The 21,869-nt window shown below is 38.4% G+C and overlaps 1 protein-coding gene across 1 annotated transcript; it reads right to left on the bottom strand.

The window, feature by feature from the left end:
* Positions 1–2,053: 2,053 nt before the first annotated feature.
* On the bottom strand, positions 2,054–21,663 carry LOC136226073 (neutral/alkaline invertase 3, chloroplastic-like). Its single transcript, XM_066014366.1, has 7 exons — positions 21,446–21,663; positions 20,040–20,836; positions 10,834–10,999; positions 10,521–10,732; positions 2,954–3,447; positions 2,818–2,866; positions 2,054–2,578 (listed from the first exon to the last, which is right to left on the bottom strand). Exons 2-7 carry the CDS (start codon positions 20,745–20,747, stop codon positions 2,252–2,254), a joined length of 1,956 nt encoding a protein of 651 aa, XP_065870438.1. The 5' UTR covers positions 20,748–20,836; positions 21,446–21,663; the 3' UTR covers positions 2,054–2,251.
* Between the last annotated feature and the right edge of the window lie 206 nt (positions 21,664–21,869).

Genomic DNA, 21,869 nt, shown 5'->3' with positions numbered 1-21,869 from the left:
AAGGACAGTTTCCATTTAGCCCTTAGGACACATTTGTCCTCCGAAGACAAACGGATCATCGGACAAAGAGGGTCATCTTTCACCCCTTCTTCTTCGGTATCCGAGTCGGACAACTCAGCCTCAGAATCCTCCTCAATACTGACGTCCTCCACCATCGGGTCCTCCTCAATCACTCCTAAAACTTTGTCTCTCCAAGATGACTTCCCATGACTAATCCTATCAGTAGGACTAATCCCGGGAACCATCGAAACAACCGGAATCCCTCCTCCTCTTCCATCCTCCTCAAACAAAACATCAGAAATCTTATCAGATTGCACAACCCGCGTGGCCAGCGCGGCCTGCGCGGCCTGCGCGGCCAACGCGGCCAGCGCCACCTTCGCTGCACTAGCAGCCTGCTCAAAATCCACTCCTTGCCCTTCCAACGCGGGACGGGCGGCCCCTCCTCCCAACCTAACCTCCGAATCCCCCTGCCCCCCTGGCCTCTCCCCGGCCACCCTGACCTGATCACCGGCAAAATCCCCGATAATACCACCCTCAACCCCTGTGTGAACCCGAGGATCTGCCCGATCCGATCTAGCCTCCTCCCCTCCTATCTCGACCCTACTCGGATCCGGCACCAAAACCCCACCCCCACAACTAGGCATCGCCGGGTAGAGAAGGGCCGGCCTCCCCCGCTCGCAGCTCCGATCCCGCTCCCTCTCCCTACCCCCCCCTACTAGCCGCCAGATCCGACAACCTCGCCTTCCCGCGGCCTGACCTCGCCATCTCTGCCGAAAATTTTCATTGAACAACTTTAATTCTTGAAAATTTCATTTTCAGGTCATTAAAGATAGTTTTAATAGCATTATTAAAAGTGCAAAACCTCAGTCCTCGTTTTGACAAAAAGTAAACCACATTTCTTTATTTGAAAATTAGTGAAATCACAGGGGTTTTATTTGAACATTCCCCTAAATATAATTCACATGCCTAAACAGTCACTTCACACAAATTTATGACTATCCGCATGTTGATGCAGGTGATTTTTTATTATTATTAATGAAAGTGTTGCAAATGTTTTTGCCAAAATTGTTGATGTCAGAATTTGAAATTCTTAAGTTTAGTAAAGGAGCATGTTGTTATCCAAATATTTCAATTGCGTTTCGAACCTTTTTAACTATGTCAATGACTGTTGTATATGGTAAAAGAATCGTTTCGGAGTTAAAATTATTGGAAAAACTATTTGAGATTATCAACGTCTCAAGAAAGATAGATGATTTAATAATTTTATTATTTCGAGAAATATATTAGAGAATATTGATTTAGACACTATTTTTAGTGATTCTTCATCTAGAAATACTCGTACATTGTGTTTTGTATGAACAACTGGATTTTTATTGCGAAATAAAATATTTTTTATTTGAAATTTGATATTTTTATTAGATGCCTTGTTAAGTGTAATAAAAAAAATGTGTCGTTTATAAGTAATTTTTTTTTTACCTAACTGGTTTTTTTCTTTATTTTTTACTTGTACTTATTTATAATTGAAATAGTTTATTTATATTGTTATTGTTGGTTTTTTATAAATTTATTATTTTATATATTAGTCTGCTCCCACCAGTAGAAAATCCTAAATCTATCACTCCTGGTTAATAATTATTATTTGATAAAATTGTATGAAATATTATTAATATATAAAATATCTAATATGAAAATGTTTGAAATTAATCTACAAATAAATTATAAAAGTAAAAAAAAAAATACAAAAAATAATAAAAAAATAACCTAAGTAAATTATTATTAAAAATAAGAATTTATTGAATGGAAAAAAACTTAAGCAAACACTATTTCATGTTTGGAGTAAAAAGCTACAAATTGCTCCAAAAAAGTAAAAGGAGGATCACTCGTTAATATGTTAAAATGCAGCTGCCAAGAAGTTAATTCTGCAGTAATTAATAATTACTTAAGCCTGGTCCAAAAATAGATTAAAACTGGTGAATAAAAAAAGGGAATTAATATTTATTTGAATGGATGCGGTTTGAGCACCCAAAGACTGACTGCTTATACGAGCAAAACATACAAAAAATTACCATATACATTTTATTTACCTGAAATATAGTTCATCATGTTTACAAATGGTCCAATAATAAATAAATAAATAAGCACGGTGGCATCTTATCCACCACCAATCAATTGGAACAATTTAATCAAATAATTAATATAATCAGCTTTTAGTAATAAATAAATATATATACCCAAATTTCACCTGAGAATGTTAAACTATGTAGGTCTGTTTTGAATCCTTTCTCCCTCGCTTTCTTCTAGGGTTGGAACTAATCATGCAAGAGAAAGCATTGACAAGGTCAGAATCTTCTTCTGTTATCAGCATTTTAGCCAAAGATGGGTCAGCCAGCAAGAGCTTCGACACAAGGTATCCAGCAATAGACCAGGTCTGGAACAGCTGTGACTGTTTTCCGATAAACCTTGCTCTTTTCGTGTCATAATATTCAGGCCACTTATCCCTTGATATGCGTTGTTCTGCAATTTCAACAGCTCTCGCAGCAATTTCTGGTCTGTTCATCTTTATGCATGCAACTGTCAGCTGAAAGTAGACTCCAATATGTTAGGTTGCATTACCAATATCCATCAACCAAGACATAATATCATCTATCCAATGCTCTATTTGCAATTCCATCAAGTTATATGCAGTTCAATAAATGACCAAACATATATTCTAGAAAATAAGACAAACCATGCACTTGGCATAATATTTCAATTGGCTCTTTTACTTCATTTTTGAAATACAGGAGTCAGTCATGTCACACTTGGGCCTTAACTGACCTGCCAAAGAAGAGTTGGCCATGAACCTCCATTGTGGTAAGACCAAGGCCTGCATCAAGGACAATGAATCATTATGCAAGAAAAATTTGAAAGAACAAAGCGTATAGGTTGAATTATATAAAGGAAGTCGCATTACGTATTCTTAGGGTCACTGCCTGTGATAATCTGCCATTCCTGACCGTCAAGAGCAGGATAACATATTTTGAATGGCATGTCTGCTACCAAATCCGTCCACTTGGCTTCAATGAGATCTAATATTGCATGTGACTGATCTCCCGTTGCAAGACCACTTGCAATAGACCATATGTTTCCAAGAGAAAAGAATCTAAAATCCATATGAGCAGGCTGCAAATTTCCAATTAGATAGCCCCCTTGGCAGGGCATCCATTCCACCAACCAAGGAGAGATCTGATCTGGGTAAATGTTAAACTTATTAACTGCATCATAAGAGTATTCTTCAGTTTTGTAACGATATATCTCATTCAACTTCTTTAGATCAATCCAGTAGTACTCTCTGATATGAAATGACAGAGCAACAAGACGATTGTTCAATGCACGGATCAGATCAGCTGATCCATCCTCAGGAGCAAGCATCTCCCGTGCACATAGTAATGCCGAATAAAAAAGAGCCTACAATAACAAATACATCACAGTGAACAATGCTGAGCATATATATTTTTTTTATAAAAAAAAAAAAAAAAATTCAGTAGCAAACATTCTAAAAGTAAAACAAGTTAGTAACAAGTTAACAGCACATTGATTTGAAAATAAACGGTGGTATTGTCGAACATGGAAAATGCTCTCTATAAATCATTCAGTTTTAATTTTCCTTCTAGGCCTTTCTCGTCAATGAATCACAGAACATATTTAAGTTACCACTAGCTGCCTACAACAAATTGTATTCAATGAAGGGGCTAATAATTAAAATCTTGGGATATCGGGTTAATTAATGTGCAGAATATATATAATCTCAGAATTATATCTCCATAAACAACATAAGAATTTCAAATAAAATGCCAGTGCTGTTTTCTCTCCGACAGTAATATTTCGTTCAAATTTGGCTTTCAAGTTGTTCAATAAAAATCCTAAAAGGATAAAAACCAAATCATGTGTGCCAATTGCACAAACAACAATCAACATGCAAGTTCACCCAACAACTTCATTACATAAAAATAAAACAATTCAGTGGAAGTCAAATGGCAAATTAATGAATACCACAGCCAACCGACAAGAAACTAGATGTCTAACATTGTTGGATGTTTTGAAAAGTAACATTTTCTACAATAAATTCAAATTATAATAAAAGTCGTACTTCAAGGTTCCTTTGCATTAATTTTCAATTGAATTTTCATGACACTACATGTCTCATCCTCTTATCTCAAAAAGTTCAAACATTCAAAAACTGTAAGAGAGCAAACTGTACAATTAAATCAGTATAGCAATTAATTGTGCCAATAGGAAAAGAAGTATGTAGTGTGCAAAACTTCATAAAATCAGCAATAGAAGGTCAATTCAGTTTGTTTATCATTCCCCAAATTGAATGATGCAAGAGTGAATCAAATCACAACTTCAGCTCTAAAACTCAAGGAAATATCCATATAACAGTATCCAACAACCAAAAGGGAAGAAGCATCAGTGATCCCACTCATACTCAGAATGCTACTAACAAAGATTGTCCAGCATTTTTTTTTCATTTTCCTTCACAAAATTAAACTGTAATTTTATTATTATTATATTAGTTAACAGAATAGCACATACGTTAAACAGCATCAAGTGTGTACTCACTCAGATCAAATAAAGTAGAGTTCTCATTTATATGACATTAAATTTAAAAGATCAACGACCCCAATAGGCATCCATCATCACAAAATGTTGAAGAATGTAATAAATGTAAAGTCTGCTAGAGTCTGCCCAAGTCAACTGAAGGGCTGCTACAGCACCTAAGTGTGCTGCTTGTAGGGTAAAGTGTCCCCTAGCTGTGTGCATATATATATGTGTATGTAATGTTATATTGAATTGTAGAAAATACCAAAAAAACACAGATTACATGGTATCAGAGCCCTAAGGTTCTGTGGAAATTTCCTTGTTTGTTTTCTGGGTAGTATTTCCCAGGGTTAGTGAAAATTTTGTTCTGGGTATTTTTCCCAGGGTTAGTATTAGTGAAGAGCTTGGGTCTCTTGGTTATATTTTCTGGTACATCAGTTTATCTCACCACCCATCCCATTCCTCCTCTCCTCCTCCGATCGGCGCTCCTGCAAATTCCGGCCACCATCTGACCAGCGCGTGGGCCTCACGCGCCTCCGCCCTCATTCACAGCAATCATCACGCGCCGGCGCGTGGAAGCGCGTGGCACCTCCTCCTCCGTTCCGGTCTACTTCTCCGGCGTCGGAATATGAAGTCCGGCCATTCCTGGTGCTCGCCTGTGTCAGGGAAGTTATCTGAATCTGCCCCCCTTCTATTCTTCAAGTCTGTGTTGCGTAACTTTAGTTTTTAGGGTTTCTCTACTGCTCCAGTTTTAAAGTTATTAGTACTGCTGTTATTGTTTAAAAAAAAAAAGAAAAAAAAGAAAAGAAAAAACAGTGAAAGAAAGAAAGAAAAGAAAAAAGAAAATATATATCTTTTCATCTAGTTTGATGGCAGGAGGGATTGAAAAGAAAATTGTGACTGCATTTACGTTAGGGTCCTCCAAAATTACAAATAGAAAATTAATCGGGAGTCAAAATTACGCCTGTAAGGATGGCGTCACAGTTTCTGGTACATTGTCTTCTGACACAGTCGTCTTGGTAAGTAATGCTGGTCCAGGTTGCAGAAGTGGAGACAGTATTCTTCCTAGTGGCAACCGTAGCTCCCCTCGTACTTGTTATCACTGTGGGGGAGAAGGTCATGTTAAGAAAAATTGCTGGAGATTACGTGGTAAACCGCCTCAATACTCGGGACAGAATGCTCCTAGGAGGTCTGCAAATACTGCAACTCACAGTGGCATCGTACCAACCCCTTCCTTTGTCACCATTTCTGCAGATGAGTATGCTCGGTTTCAGCAGCTTTCTGCAACTTATGGTGCAGCACAACCATCTAGCTGATACAGGTAATCATGTTGTATGTTTATCCACCTCCTCTCGTAGTTGGGTTATTGACTCTGGTGCTACAGACCATATGACCGGCAACACAGGTATCCTTTCTTCTTTCCAACATGGGACCAATTTTCCATCTGTTATTTTAGCTAATGGCTCAAGTGCTTCTGTAATTGGACAAGGAACAGCTAACCCAACATCTACTCTTCCTTTATCATCTGTTTTATGTTTACCCCGTTTTCCTCTAAACTTATTTTATCCTACCCATTGTCTATTTCAGGATCTTGGGACGAAGCAAATTATTGGTAGAGGGAACCTGGTGAATGGATTGTATGTCCTTGATTCAACTTATCAGCAGGTGCCAAGATCCATTGCCTGCACTAGCGCGTCTCTTTTACAACTTCATTGTCAATTTGGTCATCCGTCTTTACCAGTTTTGCTAAAATTATGTCCTAGTCTTCCGCGTGATTCTACTCTAGAATGTGAAGCTTGTCAGTTTGCTAAGCATCATAGAGTTTCGTATCCTCCGCGAATCAATAAACGTGTCGAGTCTCCCTTTTATTTGGTGCATACTGATGTATGGGGTCCGTGTCCTGTTGTGTCCAAACTTGGTTTCCGTTATTTTGTCACCTCTGTTGATGATTATTCTCGTGTTACTTGGCTTTATCCAATGAAATGTCGTTCAGAATTATTTACTATCTTTTGTAACTTTCGTTCTGAGATTCGCACACAATTTAACAAATCTATTTGTATTTTGCGAAGTGACAATGCTAAAGAATATGTATCTAATACATTCCAGTCATATCTTTCTCAACACGGTATTATTCATCAGACTTCTTGCATCGTTACCCCTCAGTAAAATGGCGTTGCTGAACGTAAGAACCGTCACTTATTAGAAGTTGCTCGTGCACTGTTGTTTCATATGCAGGTTCCTAAAGTTTTTTGGACAGATGCGGTGTCCACTGCCTGTTTTCTCATCAACCGTATGCCCTCTTCAGTCCTCAACGGTCAGATTCCATACTCCCTTCTTTTTCCCTCGTCCTCTCTATTTCCACTCGCCCCACGTGTCTTTGGGTGTACTTGTTTTGTTTAAGACATGCGACCACAAGTCTCCAAACTTGATCCCAAATCACTCAAGTGTATCTTTGTAGGTTATTCTCGGACTCAAAAAGGGTATCGTTGCTACTCTCATTCTTTGGGTCGTTATTTGGTGTCTGCTGATGTTACGTTTTTTGAAAGCACTTCTTTCTTTAGTCGTGAATCCATTCCCTCTGTTAATGTGTCAAGTCCTGTTGATGATGATTATCTTGTTTACACTGTGAGTGAGCAGGTGGTTTCTGCTCCTTCTCGCCCGATTATCCGTCGCGTTTATTCTCGACGCACGCATCCCTCAAGTGCTACAGCTCCGCCTGATCTAGTTGCTAGTGTTCCCCCTCCTGCTCCGTCTCCAGATCCTTCCCCATCTTCAGATCCTAGTCTTGAACTTCCTATCGCTCTCCGCAAAGGTACCCGCCAATGCACTTACCCAATTTCTTCATTTGTATGTTATGATGCGTTATCACCCTCCTCCAAGTCTTTTGTTGCCTCTTTAGATTCTGTTGCTGTTCCTTCCTCTCTCTCTGAAGCACTGACTCATCCTGGCTGGCTTCAAGCAATGAAAGAAGAAATCCATGCCCTTGAACAGAATCATACTTGGGATCTTGTGTCTCTTCCATCTCAGAAGCGTGCTATTGGTTGCAAATGGGTGTTCACTGTCAAATTCAACCCCGATGGTTCTGTTGCTCGTTTTAAAGCTCGCTTGGTTGCAAAAGGTTATGCTCAGACTTATGGCATCGACTATTTAGAGACATTTTCCCCTGTTGCTAAACTCCCCTCCATCCGATTGTTTGTTTCTTTGGCTGCTACGTACAACTGGCCACTTTATCAACTTGATGTCAAGAATGCATTTTTGAATGGTGAGTTACGCGAGGAAGTTTATATGGAGCAACCACCTGGGTTTGTTGCTCAGGGGGAGTCCGGGAAAGTTTGCAAGTTACGAAGGTCCTTGTATGGTTTGAAGCAGTCTCCTCGTGCCTGGTTTGGACGATTCAGTGCTGCCGTACAAGAATTTGGTCTTCATCGGAGTGCCTATGATCATTCTGTGTTCTACTCATCATCTAGTTCTGGGTGCATTTTACTGGTAGTGTATGTTGATGATATTGTAATTACTGGGAATGATGAGACTGGTATTACGAAACTGAAAGAATTCCTTGGCACTTGTTTTCAGACAAAGGACTAGGACAATTGAAATATTTCTTGGGTATTGAAGTTTTTCGGAGCCGTAAAGGGATTTATCTCACCCAGAGAAAATATTGCCTAGATGTATTAAATGATGCTGGATTGATTGAGGCAAAGACGTGTGATGCACCTATGATACCAAATGGGAAGTTGAAGACTGACGATGGAGATTTACTTTCGAATCCTGAAAAGTATAGACGAATCGTTGGAAAATTGAACTATCTTACAATCACTCGTCCTGATATTTCCTTGGCAGTGAGTGTTGTAAGCCAATTCATGTCATCTCTTAGAACTTCACATTGGGATGCCGTCAGTCATATTCTGAGATATCTAAAAGGGACTCCGGGGCATGGTTTACTGTATCAAAATCATGGTCACCACACTGTAGAAGGTTTTACAAATGCAGATTATGCCGGAGATATTACAGATAGACGTTCTACTACGGGTTACTGTGTATTTGTCGGAGGCAATATTGTATCCTGGAAAAGTAAAAAGCAGAGTGTGGTATCCAGATCGAGTGCAGAATCTGAATACAGGGCCATGGCACAAACTACATGTGAACTTGTGTGGCTACGCAATCTTCTTGGTGAGATTGGGTTTGGTCAGACAAAACCTATGAAGTTATGGTGTGACAATGAAGCAGTCATCTATATCGCCAACAATCCTGTATTCAATGAAAGAACAAAACACATAGAAGTCGACTGCCACTTTACTCGAGAAAAGCTAGAAGATGGCACAATCACAACTCAACATGTCAGAACGGGGAGCCAATTGGCAAATGTATTTACCAAAGCGTTACCAGGAAATCGGGTTAACTATATATGTAACAAGCTGGGCATGATTAATATCTATGCTCCAGCTTGAGGGGGAGTGTAATAAATGTAAAGTCTGCTAGAGTCTGCCCAAGTCAACTGAAGGGCTGCTACAGCACCTAAGTGTGCTGCTTGTAGGGTAAAATGTCCCCTAGCTGTGTGCATATATATATGTGTATGTAATGTTATATTGAATTGTAGAAAATACCAAAAAAACACAGATTACAAAGAATAAAGGTTCAAATTGGCCTTCAAAGTTGGAATGGAGGGTCAATTTAGCAAATCAATCTTTGGCTATCAACACAATCCTTAAAATTGGCGGGAAGGGTAGGGATGGCAACGGGTAGTGTACCCGCGGGTACCCGACACTACCCGACCCTAATGGGACTACCCGTACCCTGTATAAAAGGGTATGAGACGGGTATGGGATCAAAACCATTACCCGTTAGGGTAATGGGACGGGTATGGGAATACCCCCTAGGGTACCCGCTACCCGTTACCCATCATAAAAAAAAAATTATATTAATAAATATCGTTGTTTTTTAGATGTAATACGTGAAATTTAAACTCCAACCATTTATTTTTCAACAATTGAGTGATACCACTAAGCTACTTTATTCTTATTAATTAATGAGAGATTCTACGGTGGACCGGGTGCAATGGACCCAACCAATGAAAAAAGAGAATCATGCTACCTCATTGGGAGATGATTGGTGTAAGAAAAGAAAGTGCACAATTGTCACGTTTCTATTGGCAAGGTCCAATAAACTGGAACTATAGTAGAATTTTTCTTAATTAAGGTTCAATTTATTCAATTTTTAGATTGATGATTTATTAAATTTATAGTTTGTTAAATTTGTAATATTTTTTTTATTTATTGATTCTTAACGGGTAAGGGTACCCGCGGGTACCCGCGAATTAAATGAGAAGGGTATGGGATGCAAAAAGTATACCCGTTAGGGTAATGGGACGGGTACGGGTAATTAAAAAATAAAAGGGTAAGGGTTTGGGAATGATATTACGCGCGGGTACCCTACCCGTTGCCATCCCTAGGGAAGGGTCATATCAACCCATGATCGAATCAGCCCTGAAAATATAATATATTTTTAATACCCAAACTTTATCATGTTTACATTTTCATGGGTTCCCGCCATCTTTAAGGACTGAGTTGATACCCAAAGATTGATTTGGGGTAAATTGACCCTTCATGCTAACTTGAGGGCCAATTTGAACCTTTATTCAAATGTTGAACCATCTATGCATAGGCAATGGAAAGAAAATTTGAACTCATTAAAACATATTTCCTGCTGCTCGATCTAGGATTAAGTGCATCGAATTTTTTCCCCTTCTTGGCTATAAGACGCACCCCTGCAATGCATAGCCCACTCTCTACCAAAGTCTATTGCAACCCAAGAAACTCTATGATAAAATTTACACAACCATCAGCATAAAAGTGTAAAATTAAATGATAAATGTACATTATAAATAATCACCTGAGAGAAAGATGGAAAACATCCAAACAATGAGCTTTTTTATAAATTACCTGGATTTCTAAAGGATGGCCATGAATTCCCATACGACGATCTATCATACAAGAACCATCTGTTACTAACAATGTAGGGAACATGTCAAAACCATCAGCAAGACATAGCCTCAGAATCATCTTAATTCCAGTCTGCACATCAATCCTCTCCTGAACTGATCGATCACTAGAACATTTTCCATATGCTCGTAATAAGATAATCCACCATAATCCTGAAATTGACATGAATGGTGTAAGAGAAAAACTTAGCGAAGTGAAGGTATGATAAGTAGTTCCTCACTAGAGAAACTTTTTGACCTGAATTTTTTTTTACCAGAATCAACTGGTGCAACACGGCCAATTGCTGCCTCTCCAAAGTCCGGATCCAAAACCTCTTCAGTTGCAAAGTCATCACCATCCAGAGGAACTGTACGCACCTTGAAACTAGCAGGCATCAATCCCTGGCCAGGACTATGACAGTCCATTGTTTTCTCCCAGCTCTACAATAGAAAGCAGCATAAATACGTGATTAAACTCCAACATAAAATAGTAGAAAAATAGATGGCAATAAATAAAAACAATAATGAAGACATGTATCATAAGCCCACAGGACGTATATAATCAATTTTTCTTACTATAGGATTAGGTTTTCTATAAAACAAATAATAAGGAAATAGTTCTACTTTGGCATTAATCTAGATGTGTGGCCATGATTGGGTATATGTAAAGGCGAAACCCTTATTAGATCCACGTACTTCCAATATTTTTGCGAATAGAGTACTTAAACAGGTAAACTTTATTGTTTGATTAGGTCCTTATACTTTTTCGATTTTGTTTGACTAATGACTTCCACATTACCCTAATTTTTTACTTTTTCAGGTTTGACACATAAAACTTCTTTCCTACTTCAAAGAAATTAAAATCTTAATTTTCTTTAATGAGAAACTGTCAACTTTAATCGCTATGTGATTAATTAACTGAACTTTTCTCCCTACTTAAGATAAACTTCCAAATACAATAAATTCAAACACTTGAATTGATTTCTAAATACATCGCTAATTCAAAAAAATTGACGAGTCTGTGAACTACCATCCAAGGGGTTCCAATTATATATAAGATCTTTCTAGGCACACATGATCAACCACAAGCAATGCATTCACATATTGGGCAATGAATGCCATGTGTTTTACTTCTTCCATTGCTCATAATGGCAAATTTATCACATGCTAGCAAGTTTGCAGACATCAAACTCACAAGTGACGTCGGTTTAGATTTCTACTGGAAACTAAACAGTAAAATTGGGTTTGACAGAAAGTCAATGAATAATTCACCAAAAACCTTAATCATAATGAAATATACAAAGTGATGACAGCAAATAATAAAGATTCTGAAAGGAACCTTGAAGAAATTGGAAAAATGATAGAAACCCTCAAAACAAAACAGAATAACAGAGCAAATTAAGAGGAGAAACCAGAAGGAAATTGATATATTAACATCATAGAATGAGCTAAGAACAGATAGATGAAATAGGGACTGCAAACAGCACCTTCCAGGGATATTCCCTCTCTCACTAAGAGCCAAAATAGAAGAATATTATCATGCCCACGTCACCCACACACGCCTACAGCCTACATAACTAACCTGCCCCTTTACCAAGATCTGTAACTAACTTGGTGCCGCAACAACAGTGCCAGCTGTAGCATCTTTTCTCCTTCTAGAATAAACATTAACAATACTGGTTCCTTTAGGAAAATGGGCCTGAACCAGTTCTCTATCAGTACCCCTCCTGAAAGAACTGTCTTGTCCTCAAAACAGATATGAGGGAACTGAACTTGAATAACAATGACATCTTCCCAAGTAGCTTCTTGGGCTGGTTTCCCTTTCCACAAAATCAACCATTGCTGTATTGTATCACCCAATTTGTTGATCAAACATTGGTTGGCAAGAATGGCTTCAGGAACACAAAGATCAGAAGGTCCCAGTGCTTTCATCTGTTCTTGCGCCTGCTGTAAATGATACTTAAGTTGGCGTAATGCCTTATCACGGTCCTGTAATTCTTTATTCGACCTTAACTTGCCTAGGGAAGAATTGCACCACAGAAGAGATTTTCTGCCATACAAAATTACGAAAGGCGAAATTCCGGTGGAGCTATGAAGAGTTGAGTTATACCAAAACTCAGCCCAAGGGACCCATAGTGACCACAACCAGGGGCTGGTCTACAATGTAACATCGCAAGTATGTCTCTAAACAACGATTAATGATCTTTGTTTGCCTGTCCGATTCCGGGTGATGGGAGGAACTCATGTTGAGCTAAGTTCCCTGTAATTTGAAAAGCTCTTTCCAAAAGTTACTGACAAAAATCGGGTCCCGATCACTAAGAATGGACTTAGGAATCCCATGATCTCGAACCACCTCACAAACAAAAACCTCAGCAATTATCTTGGTTGGTTAAGGATGTTTCAGCAAGATGAAGTGACTATACTTTGACGGTCGATCGACCACCACCAAAAGAGCATCATGTCCCTTAGATTTCGGAAATCCTTAGATATAATCCATGGAAACATGTTCCCATATCACTGCTGGAATATCTAACGATTGCAGAAAACCACCCGGGACTAGAGAACTAGCTTTACACTGTTGGCAAGTATTGCAAGACTTAACATATTGCTAAACTGCAGCAGCCATTCCCACACAATACAAGTTTGCAGTCAACCTCCTATAGGTTCGGTAATATCCGGAATGACCCCTATTTTGGCGGGAAAGAACTAATCAACTCTTGAATACCGAATACTATTATGAAGAGAATAACCAGGGTGTAGATTAGAATCAAGTTGCAAATCACTTATAATTTCTGCAAGTAAGAATCCCGTTTTGCCTCCTCTAATAAGTGAGCTCTCTGAACCCAATGAGGGATTGAAGTAATGGAAGAAAATTCCCCTCTTCATCACGACGAGATAAAGCATCGACAGCTCTATTTTCTTTACATGGCATGTAACAGATAGAAAAACTTGTTGCCCCGGTAACTTTGCTGAAAAAAGCGATTGGGCAATGATTTTGCATCAAAACAACCCCTATACCCAACCCGAAGCATCACATTCCACCAGATGAGAAAGATTATCCTCCCATCTACCACTGTAGAGCAGAATATCATCGAAGAAAACAAGTACAAGCTTGCCTAACAAAGGGCGAAAAAGATTATTCATAACAGCTTGAAATGTCGAAGAAGCATCGGTAAGCCCGAAAGGCATTACTAAATACTCATAATGTCCGTCATCTGTACGGGAGGCAGTCGGCCTTCATACGAATTTGATTAAATCCCGACTTCACATTCCACCAGATGAGAAAGATTATCCTCCCATCTACCACTGTAGAGCAGAATATCATCGAAGAAAACAAGTACAAGCTTGTCTAACAAAGGGCGAAAAAGATTATTCATAACAGCTTGAAATGTTGAAGAAACATCGGTAAGCCCGAAAGGCATTATTAAATACTCATAATGTCCGTCATCTGTACGGGAGGCAGTCCGCCTTCATACGAATTTGATTAAATCCCGACTTTAAATCGGGCTTAATGAAAAATTGAGCTCCCTTTAATTCATCAAGTAACTCGTCCACAATGGGAATTGGGAACTTGTCTCGAATGGTGACCTCATTCAATGCACGATAATCGACACACATTCTCCAAGAATTATCCTTCTTCTGCATCAAAGGCTTAGAAAGCACTTTTGCTAGGCCTAATCACTCCAATTTGAAACATTTCTTGAACTTGGCTCTGAATTTCAACCTTTTGATGATAAGGACATCGGTAAGGGCGAACACATATTGGACCATGTCCCGGCATGAGATTAATTCCATGGTCATGTAACCTTTGAGGAGGCAAACCTCTTGGTTCTTGAAACAACAACAAGAATCGCCCCAAGAGAGCATCCAAATCCAACTGTTGAACAGGTTCCAATTACTGGCCTCCAAACTTAGACATTTGTTTTTCAATTCTCAACACTTGTAGCGTCTCCACGGGATCAACAGAATAAGCTAAACACCCACGCAAAGAGGAATTAGTGTCCCAGTTGTCCTTTTCAGTGCCCTATAAAATAACTTCCTTGCCTCGAGAGATAAAATGCATATACCGCAGATCCCAATGGTGAGTTACTTCGCCCAAAGTCTTCAACTTCAATGCTCAACACCATATCTGAATTTCCCATATAACAAACTAGAACCTCCATACAACAAGATAAAGTACCCAAAACAGAGAGGAAGAGAACGACATTGTTCTGAAACTGGTATATGATGCCCATCACCTAAATGGACAATCATGCCGGCGAATTTTCGAACGGAATCCCCAAAACTAATGCCAACTTTCTAGACAGAAAATTGTGATTTGCATCGGTATAGGCCAAAACCTCTATGGGAATGCCCAACAATTCCCCACTCAATTTCCGAGTCTTTAACTGTTCTAATGCCAAAGCATGCAATTTAAGAATTTGGCACTCACCTTCTATAGCAGGAGAAACTGTGTCATCTTTTTGATCCCGAAATATCTATCCATCATCATCATCTGAGTTTTCCTTCTTGACATTTATGAAAGTTGCAAATAGGAGAAAATTACATGGTATGTTCACACAACTAGATGCTTCCTAATTTACAACTAATAATATCATTAATTCCCCCCCCCCCCCCCCCCTCAAACTAGTGAATAGGAATTTGACATTCCCGGCTTGGATACAATATTCTCAAATATTGAGCTACTTAGCCCTTTAGTGAGAATTTTAGCAAGTTGTCCATTTGTTGACACATACGGAATGCATAACAAACAATGTTCTATCCACTTCAACGTGTTTTGTCGTTTCATGTTAAACTGGATTGTGGGCTATGCTTATAGCTTTAGCACTTGAATGTGCTACCAATCTTGCCTTGTACCTTTCAATTGACCCATCGGCATGCTTTTTCCCATCAAACTCCAAGTTTTTTTTTTTTCAATACTTGAATCTCCACATCCATGACTTGTTTCCCTTTTTCATTAGACAATTAAGGAAGGCTTTGAAAGGTTGGTGAGAAGTTTTGGGAGGATGTGTAGTGTGTGAGTGGGTATAAAGGCCTTTTAATGCATGCTCTGGTTCCTTTCCTAATAGCAATTTGTAGGGCTCCATTTCTCAATTTACATTGCAAAGTAGGAAAGTCAGAAACTGTTACCTCATTTGATGGACATGGATCAGATTCTTGTATGTGATTCTAGAATGGCCTCTTTTTGCCTTGAGTAAACCATGTCCTTCTAAAATCTCACTTCTCCAATGATAGATTCATTTCAACAAGTTAAGGTCTTGACTGATTGGACTTATGAAGGATGTTTCCAATTTTGATTCTAGATGTTCAGGTTTGAACAAATTGGACTCGTGGTTCGGTTTTGGTTGGATCAAAGGTATCCTTATTGTATTTCAATGAAAATAAGAAATCAAATTCTGATAGCCCAAGAATGAGTTCCTTATCTTCCTTAACATTCTCCCCCTGAAAATAAGTTTGGATGAAGTAGGCTCGTTGCTCATTAAAGGTTACATCTTGAGATACATAAAACCTTTTGGAAGGAGGATGATAACACTTTTACCCCTTCTGAGTTGATGAATAACCCACAAAGCAGCACTTTAATGCTCTAGGATCGAATTTTCCACGGTCTTGAAAAGACACACCTAAAAATGCGAGGTAGAAGATTCTTTGTAGTTGACAGATTCGGGTAGAATGAAGAGAGCACCTCCATTGTACTTTTGAATCCTAAGACTCTAGAGGGTAATATGTTAATGAGATGAGTGGTTGTTAGAAATGCTTCCCCTAAAAAATATTTAAATACATTTTTCTGAAACAACAATGCTTGAGTTTGGAGATAAAAAAAATTTCTCAGAACAAGACCAAAGCAATGAAAGAGATTGGCAAAAGGATTACATGTATTTATAGTTAAGCATATGACTAATTCCTACATTTCTCCTATAGTTGCTCCTTGATTTGCTGATGTAATTGCTCCTCTATTTTCTCCTATTACAGCATGGTATGTTCACATATATAGTAAACAGCTAGCTGCTTCCTAATTTACAACTAATAATATTACTAATTCCCACATTGTCTATACTGGATTGTGGGCTATGCTTATAGCTTTAGCACTTGAATGTGCTACCAATCTTGCCTTGTACCTTTCAATTGACCCATCGGCATGCTTTTTCCCATCAAACTCCAAGTTTTTTTTTTTTCAATACTTGAATCTCCACATCCATGACTTGTTTCCCTTTTTCATTAGACAATTAAGGAAGGCTTTGAAAGGTTGGTGAGAAGTTTTGGGAGGATGTGTAGTGTGTGAGTGGGTATAAAGGCCTTTTAATGCATGCTCTGGTTCCTTTCCTAATAGCAATTTGTAGGGCTCCATTTCTCAATTTACATTGCAAAGTAGGAAAGTCAGAAACTGTTACCTCATTTGATGGACATGGATCAGATTCTTGTATGTGATTCTAGAATGGCCTCTTTTTGCCTTGAGTAAACCATGTCCTTCTAAAATCTCACTTCTCCAATGATAGATTCATTTCAACAAGTTAAGGTCTTGACTGATTGGACTTATGAAGGATGTTTCCAGTTTTGATTCTAGATGTTCAGGTTTGAACAAATTGGACTCGTGGTTCGGTTTTGGTTGGATCAAAGGTATCCTTATTGTATTTCAATGAAAATAAGAAATCAAATTCTGATAGCCCAAGAATGAGTTCCTTATCTTCCTTAACATTCTCCCCCTGAAAATAAGTTTGGATGAAGTAGGCTCGTTGCTCATTAAAGGTTACATCTTGAGATACATAAAACCTTTTGGAAGGAGGATGATAACACTTTTACCCCTTCTGAGTTGATGAATAACCCACAAAGCAGCACTTTAATGCTCTAGGATCGAATTTTCCACGGTCTTGAAAAGACACACCTAAAAATGCGAGGTAGAAGATTCTTTGTAGTTGACAGATTCGGGTAGAATGAAGAGAGCACCTCCATTGTACTTTTGAATCCTAAGACTCTAGAGGGTAATATGTTAATGAGATGAGTGGTTGTTAGAAATGCTTCCCCTAAAAAATATTTAAATACATTTTTCTGAAACAACAATGCTCGAGTTTGGAGATAAAAAAAATTTCTCAGAACAAGACCAAAGCAATGAAAGAGATTGGCAAAAGGATTACATGTATTTATAGTTAAGCATATGACTAATTCCTACATTTCTCCTATAGTTGCTCCTTGATTTGCTGATGTAATTGCTCCTCTATTTTCTCCTATTACAGCATGGTATGTTCACATATATAGTAAACAGCTAGCTGCTTCCTAATTTACAACTAATAATATTACTAATTCCCACATTGTCTATAGACTTGGCCACATCTATAGCAGACGCCTTTCTTGCATAAATGTGTGAAGGATGTGGACCAAAAAGTCCTAGTTGGAGATACGGATATCAAAGAACGATGGAGGTCCTATTTTGATGACTTATTTAATGGAGATCGCGGACAAGAGGTTGGAGATATAAGTATCCCTCAAGATATGATAAATCGTGACTGCATGCGGAGAATTCAAAATGGTGAAGTCGAAATGGCATTAAGTTAGATGAGATTGAAGAAATCAGTAGGACCTAATGGCATCCCTATTGAGATTTGGAGATGTTTGGGAGAGAGAGGAATCGAATGGTTGACAACGTTCTTCCACAAGATTTGGAGAAACAATAAGATGTCATCAGAATGGAGGAAAAGTATCCTAATCCCTTTGTATAAGAACAAAGGGGATGTCCAAAATTGTGCCAACTATCGAGGAATGAAATTAATGAGTCACTTTATGATACTTTGGGAGCGAGTGATTGAACAAAGGCTGAGGATGACGGTGAAGATCTCGGAAAACCAGTTTGGCTTTATGCCAGGAAGATCAACTATGGAGGCCATCCATCTAATGAGACAATTAATGGAGCATTATCAAAATAAGAAGAAAGACTTGCATATGGTTTTCATTGACTTGGAGAAAGCATATGATAAGGCACCAAGGGAAGTACTCTGGTGGGCCTTATTAAGGAAAGGCATTTCGCGGAAATATGTTGACATCATAACGGAAATGTATAAGGGAGCGTGCACGAGTGTACTTACCAGTGTTGGGAAGATTGAAGAGTTCCTTATTACGATTGGAGTGCATCAAGATTCCGCACTTAGCCTTTTTTTTTTGCCATCGTTATGGATGAATTAACGAGTTCACTTCAAGATAGTATACCATGGTGCATGTTGTTTGCAGATGATATTGTGTTGGTTGATGAAACGAAAGAAGGCGTGGAGAGGAAGTTGGAACTTTGGAGACAAACTTTGGAATCTAGAGGCTTTAAGTTGAGCCGAAGTAAGATGGAATATTTGGAGTGTAATTTTAGCGATGATAAGAGTAGGGAGGCAGGGACAATCACCCTGGATGGGAGGGTTGTCCAGGGCTCAGATTGCTTTCGTTATTTGGGGTCTATTATTCAAACGGATGGAGAAGTGGATGGAGATGTTGCCATAGGATTAAATCTGATTGGTCGAAGTGCATATCTAATAGATTGAAGGAAAAATTCTATCACATGGCAATTAGACCTGCATTGTTATATGGTACAGAGTGGTGAAATACTGTCACAATCATAAGATGTCGGTGGAGGAAATGCGTATGTTGAGATGGATGTGTGGTCATACGAGAAAAGATCGGGTGAGTAATGAAATAATTAGGACAAAAGTAGGGGGTTACATCTATTGAGAATAAAACGAGAGAAAACCGACTAAGGTGGTTTGGCCATATAAGACGAAGAGCGCTTGATGCGCCGATTAGGAGGACTGGAGAGTGGCAAAGGGATGCAATGGTGAGGGGTAGGGGAAGACCTAAGCAAATTTGGAAGAGGGTGATTGAAGGGAGAGAATTTGTCGCTGACACGACTTGATTTCACGGTTTCGTATGACGGTTCATACGACTTGAATCTGCTCTTCATGAGCATCCAAACGGGGTTGAGTTCTCGTTTCTATAGGTATTTCAGTTCTTCCTGGTCAACGAATTCGGTAGGTCGGAACAATGACAGAAACCCTCAAAAGAAAACAGAATAGCAGAGCAAATTAAGACAAGAAAACCAGAATGAGATTTATATATTGTAGAATGAATTAAGAACGGATAGATGAAATAGGGACTGCGCACCCTCTATCAGGGAATAATTCATCTCTCACAAAATAGAAGAATATTATCATGCCCACCTCACCCACACCTACAGCCTATATAACTAACGTGCCCCTTCACCAAGATTTGTATCTAACTTGGTGCCACATCAGCAGTACCAGCTGGAGCATCTTTTCTCCTTCTAGAATAAACAATAAAAATCCTGGGTCCTTTAGGAAAATGGGTCAAAACCAGTTCTCTATCAAAAAATATAATAGAAAAAGAATAAAGAACATTAAATATAATAGCAGTATTAATCTAACAGTTATGAAAACAGAAAAAAAAGGTCTAAAGTGGCATGAAAAGATGAGATAAATCAACTATCTATTACCTGCAACTGAAGTGTATGAAGGATGAAATTCCGCACAATATCGTATTCTCCCTTCAAAAGAAAAGCTATTCCAGAAGGTATAAAGTCTCTAATGAAGACCTGATCATAATTCAATACATTGGAACAAGTGGGATCATTGGCTGCAATAGTGCCAATTGGACTGCCACAATAGTAAACCACAGAACTGCGCAACAGGTCCCAAGCTTCATCTTCAATAGAATCTGTATTAATCTTTTTAGAGGTATCTCTACCTATCCCTGTTGCACCATTAGTCGACAAGCTCCCTTTTTCCTGATTCACTTCACCATTAGAAGTCAAATCTTCCTTCTCTTGTTTTGACTGCTGAACTTCATCAATCTTCAAATTGTTTGGTGTATTTAACGTGCCATTAACGTTTACCCTTGCACTCTCTACAAACCATGTTCTATTTCCATCATCAGCAGTTGTGCCACTAAAACTTTCTGCTTGTTGGCATTTGCAACTCAGAAGCTGCAATGAGTCTGTCTTCCTAACCTGATGAAACCTTACATGATTCTGCAGAAAACTTGAGCACTTGAATATTTGCTTACGCCTTGAGGCTTTTTTCCTAGCATAATTTACATGGAACTTGGATGGAAATCTCAAATCTAATTTGCTAGGACACGGATCCGAACTAAAAATGTGAGGACCAGCAGACAGAATTTGAAGAACTGCCTCGAAAGTTCCCATCACGAAAACGGTTATCAAGTAAATTAAATGGTACGAAATTCAAAATGCTTTGCATTCAGTGTCAAGAATTCCGTTTTAACTCGAGAAACCTACATAAATAAGCCTTGGATTAGAAAGTCTTACAATAACATAACAATTGGTTAACGAAATCATTGGCAGATAAGTCATCCAACATTTTAAATTACAATGATCATACAAATAACGAAATTTATTCTAATCACATAGCATTAACTTCCACTTCGAAGCTGGGCGTACGCAAAAAGGAAATGCCCAAAACCTAAAATCTTCACGAACTTGAACCTAATTCCAGCTATTTTAAAACCCAATAATTTAAAATAATAGCACTTATAATAAAAGTGTTGTCAAATTCGATCCTCTTTCCCACTTTTTTTCTGACTAATAAAACAGGTCCAGCTATTGGATTTCAACTCGTATTTAGAATAAAACTCATTAATAGCAAGGAAAAACTAGAGAAACAAAAAAAACCCAGGATTTACAGTACATCGAAACCCATAATTTCAAACTGAAATTCGACGAAAGTAAACGATATCGAATGGCAGTTAATCCGTTCAGCCACAAAATAAAGTTAAAATCTGATTTTTTATTTTTGGAATCATTTTAAGTGAAAAAAGAAATTCAGAACAAACAGAGGATAAACGATCAAGACGCAGATAGAAGAGAAAAACGGAAGGACGTACCTGGATAGCAATTTAGAAATGCGAGCAGAGATAAAAACTCAGTTGAGGAAATAATGAAGAGACGTGTAATAGCAATTTAAAGAAACTGAAGAAGCATAATCAGAAGAACCCAAGATAGTTTGGTGAATGATTACCATTCTTTTTTTCGTTTTATTTTCTCTCTTTTTTTTCTCAGTTTGGCAGCTTTTTCTACGTATGTATGTTCAAAAACTCAGAACCACAAGAATATTTTTCTACGTACCCTTCTTTTTTCATTTTTTATTTTATTGATACGGTTTCTTTTCTTTGCATGGTACCCATTGATGTGGTTAATCCCGTAGGTCTGATTAAGCCTCTTATAAGATAGAAATAGGGTAAATGATGGGTTGTTTTTGGCACCAGCCGGTTCTAGTGTTGGGAAAAATTCCGTTACCAATGTCGGGTA

This window comes from Euphorbia lathyris, chromosome 4 (genome assembly GCF_963576675.1).
Source record: "Euphorbia lathyris chromosome 4, ddEupLath1.1, whole genome shotgun sequence".
Taxonomy (NCBI): Eukaryota; Viridiplantae; Streptophyta; class Magnoliopsida; order Malpighiales; family Euphorbiaceae; genus Euphorbia; species Euphorbia lathyris.
The sequence above is the reverse complement of the archived record's forward strand: the minus strand, read 5'-3'. Positions and strand labels throughout refer to the sequence as shown.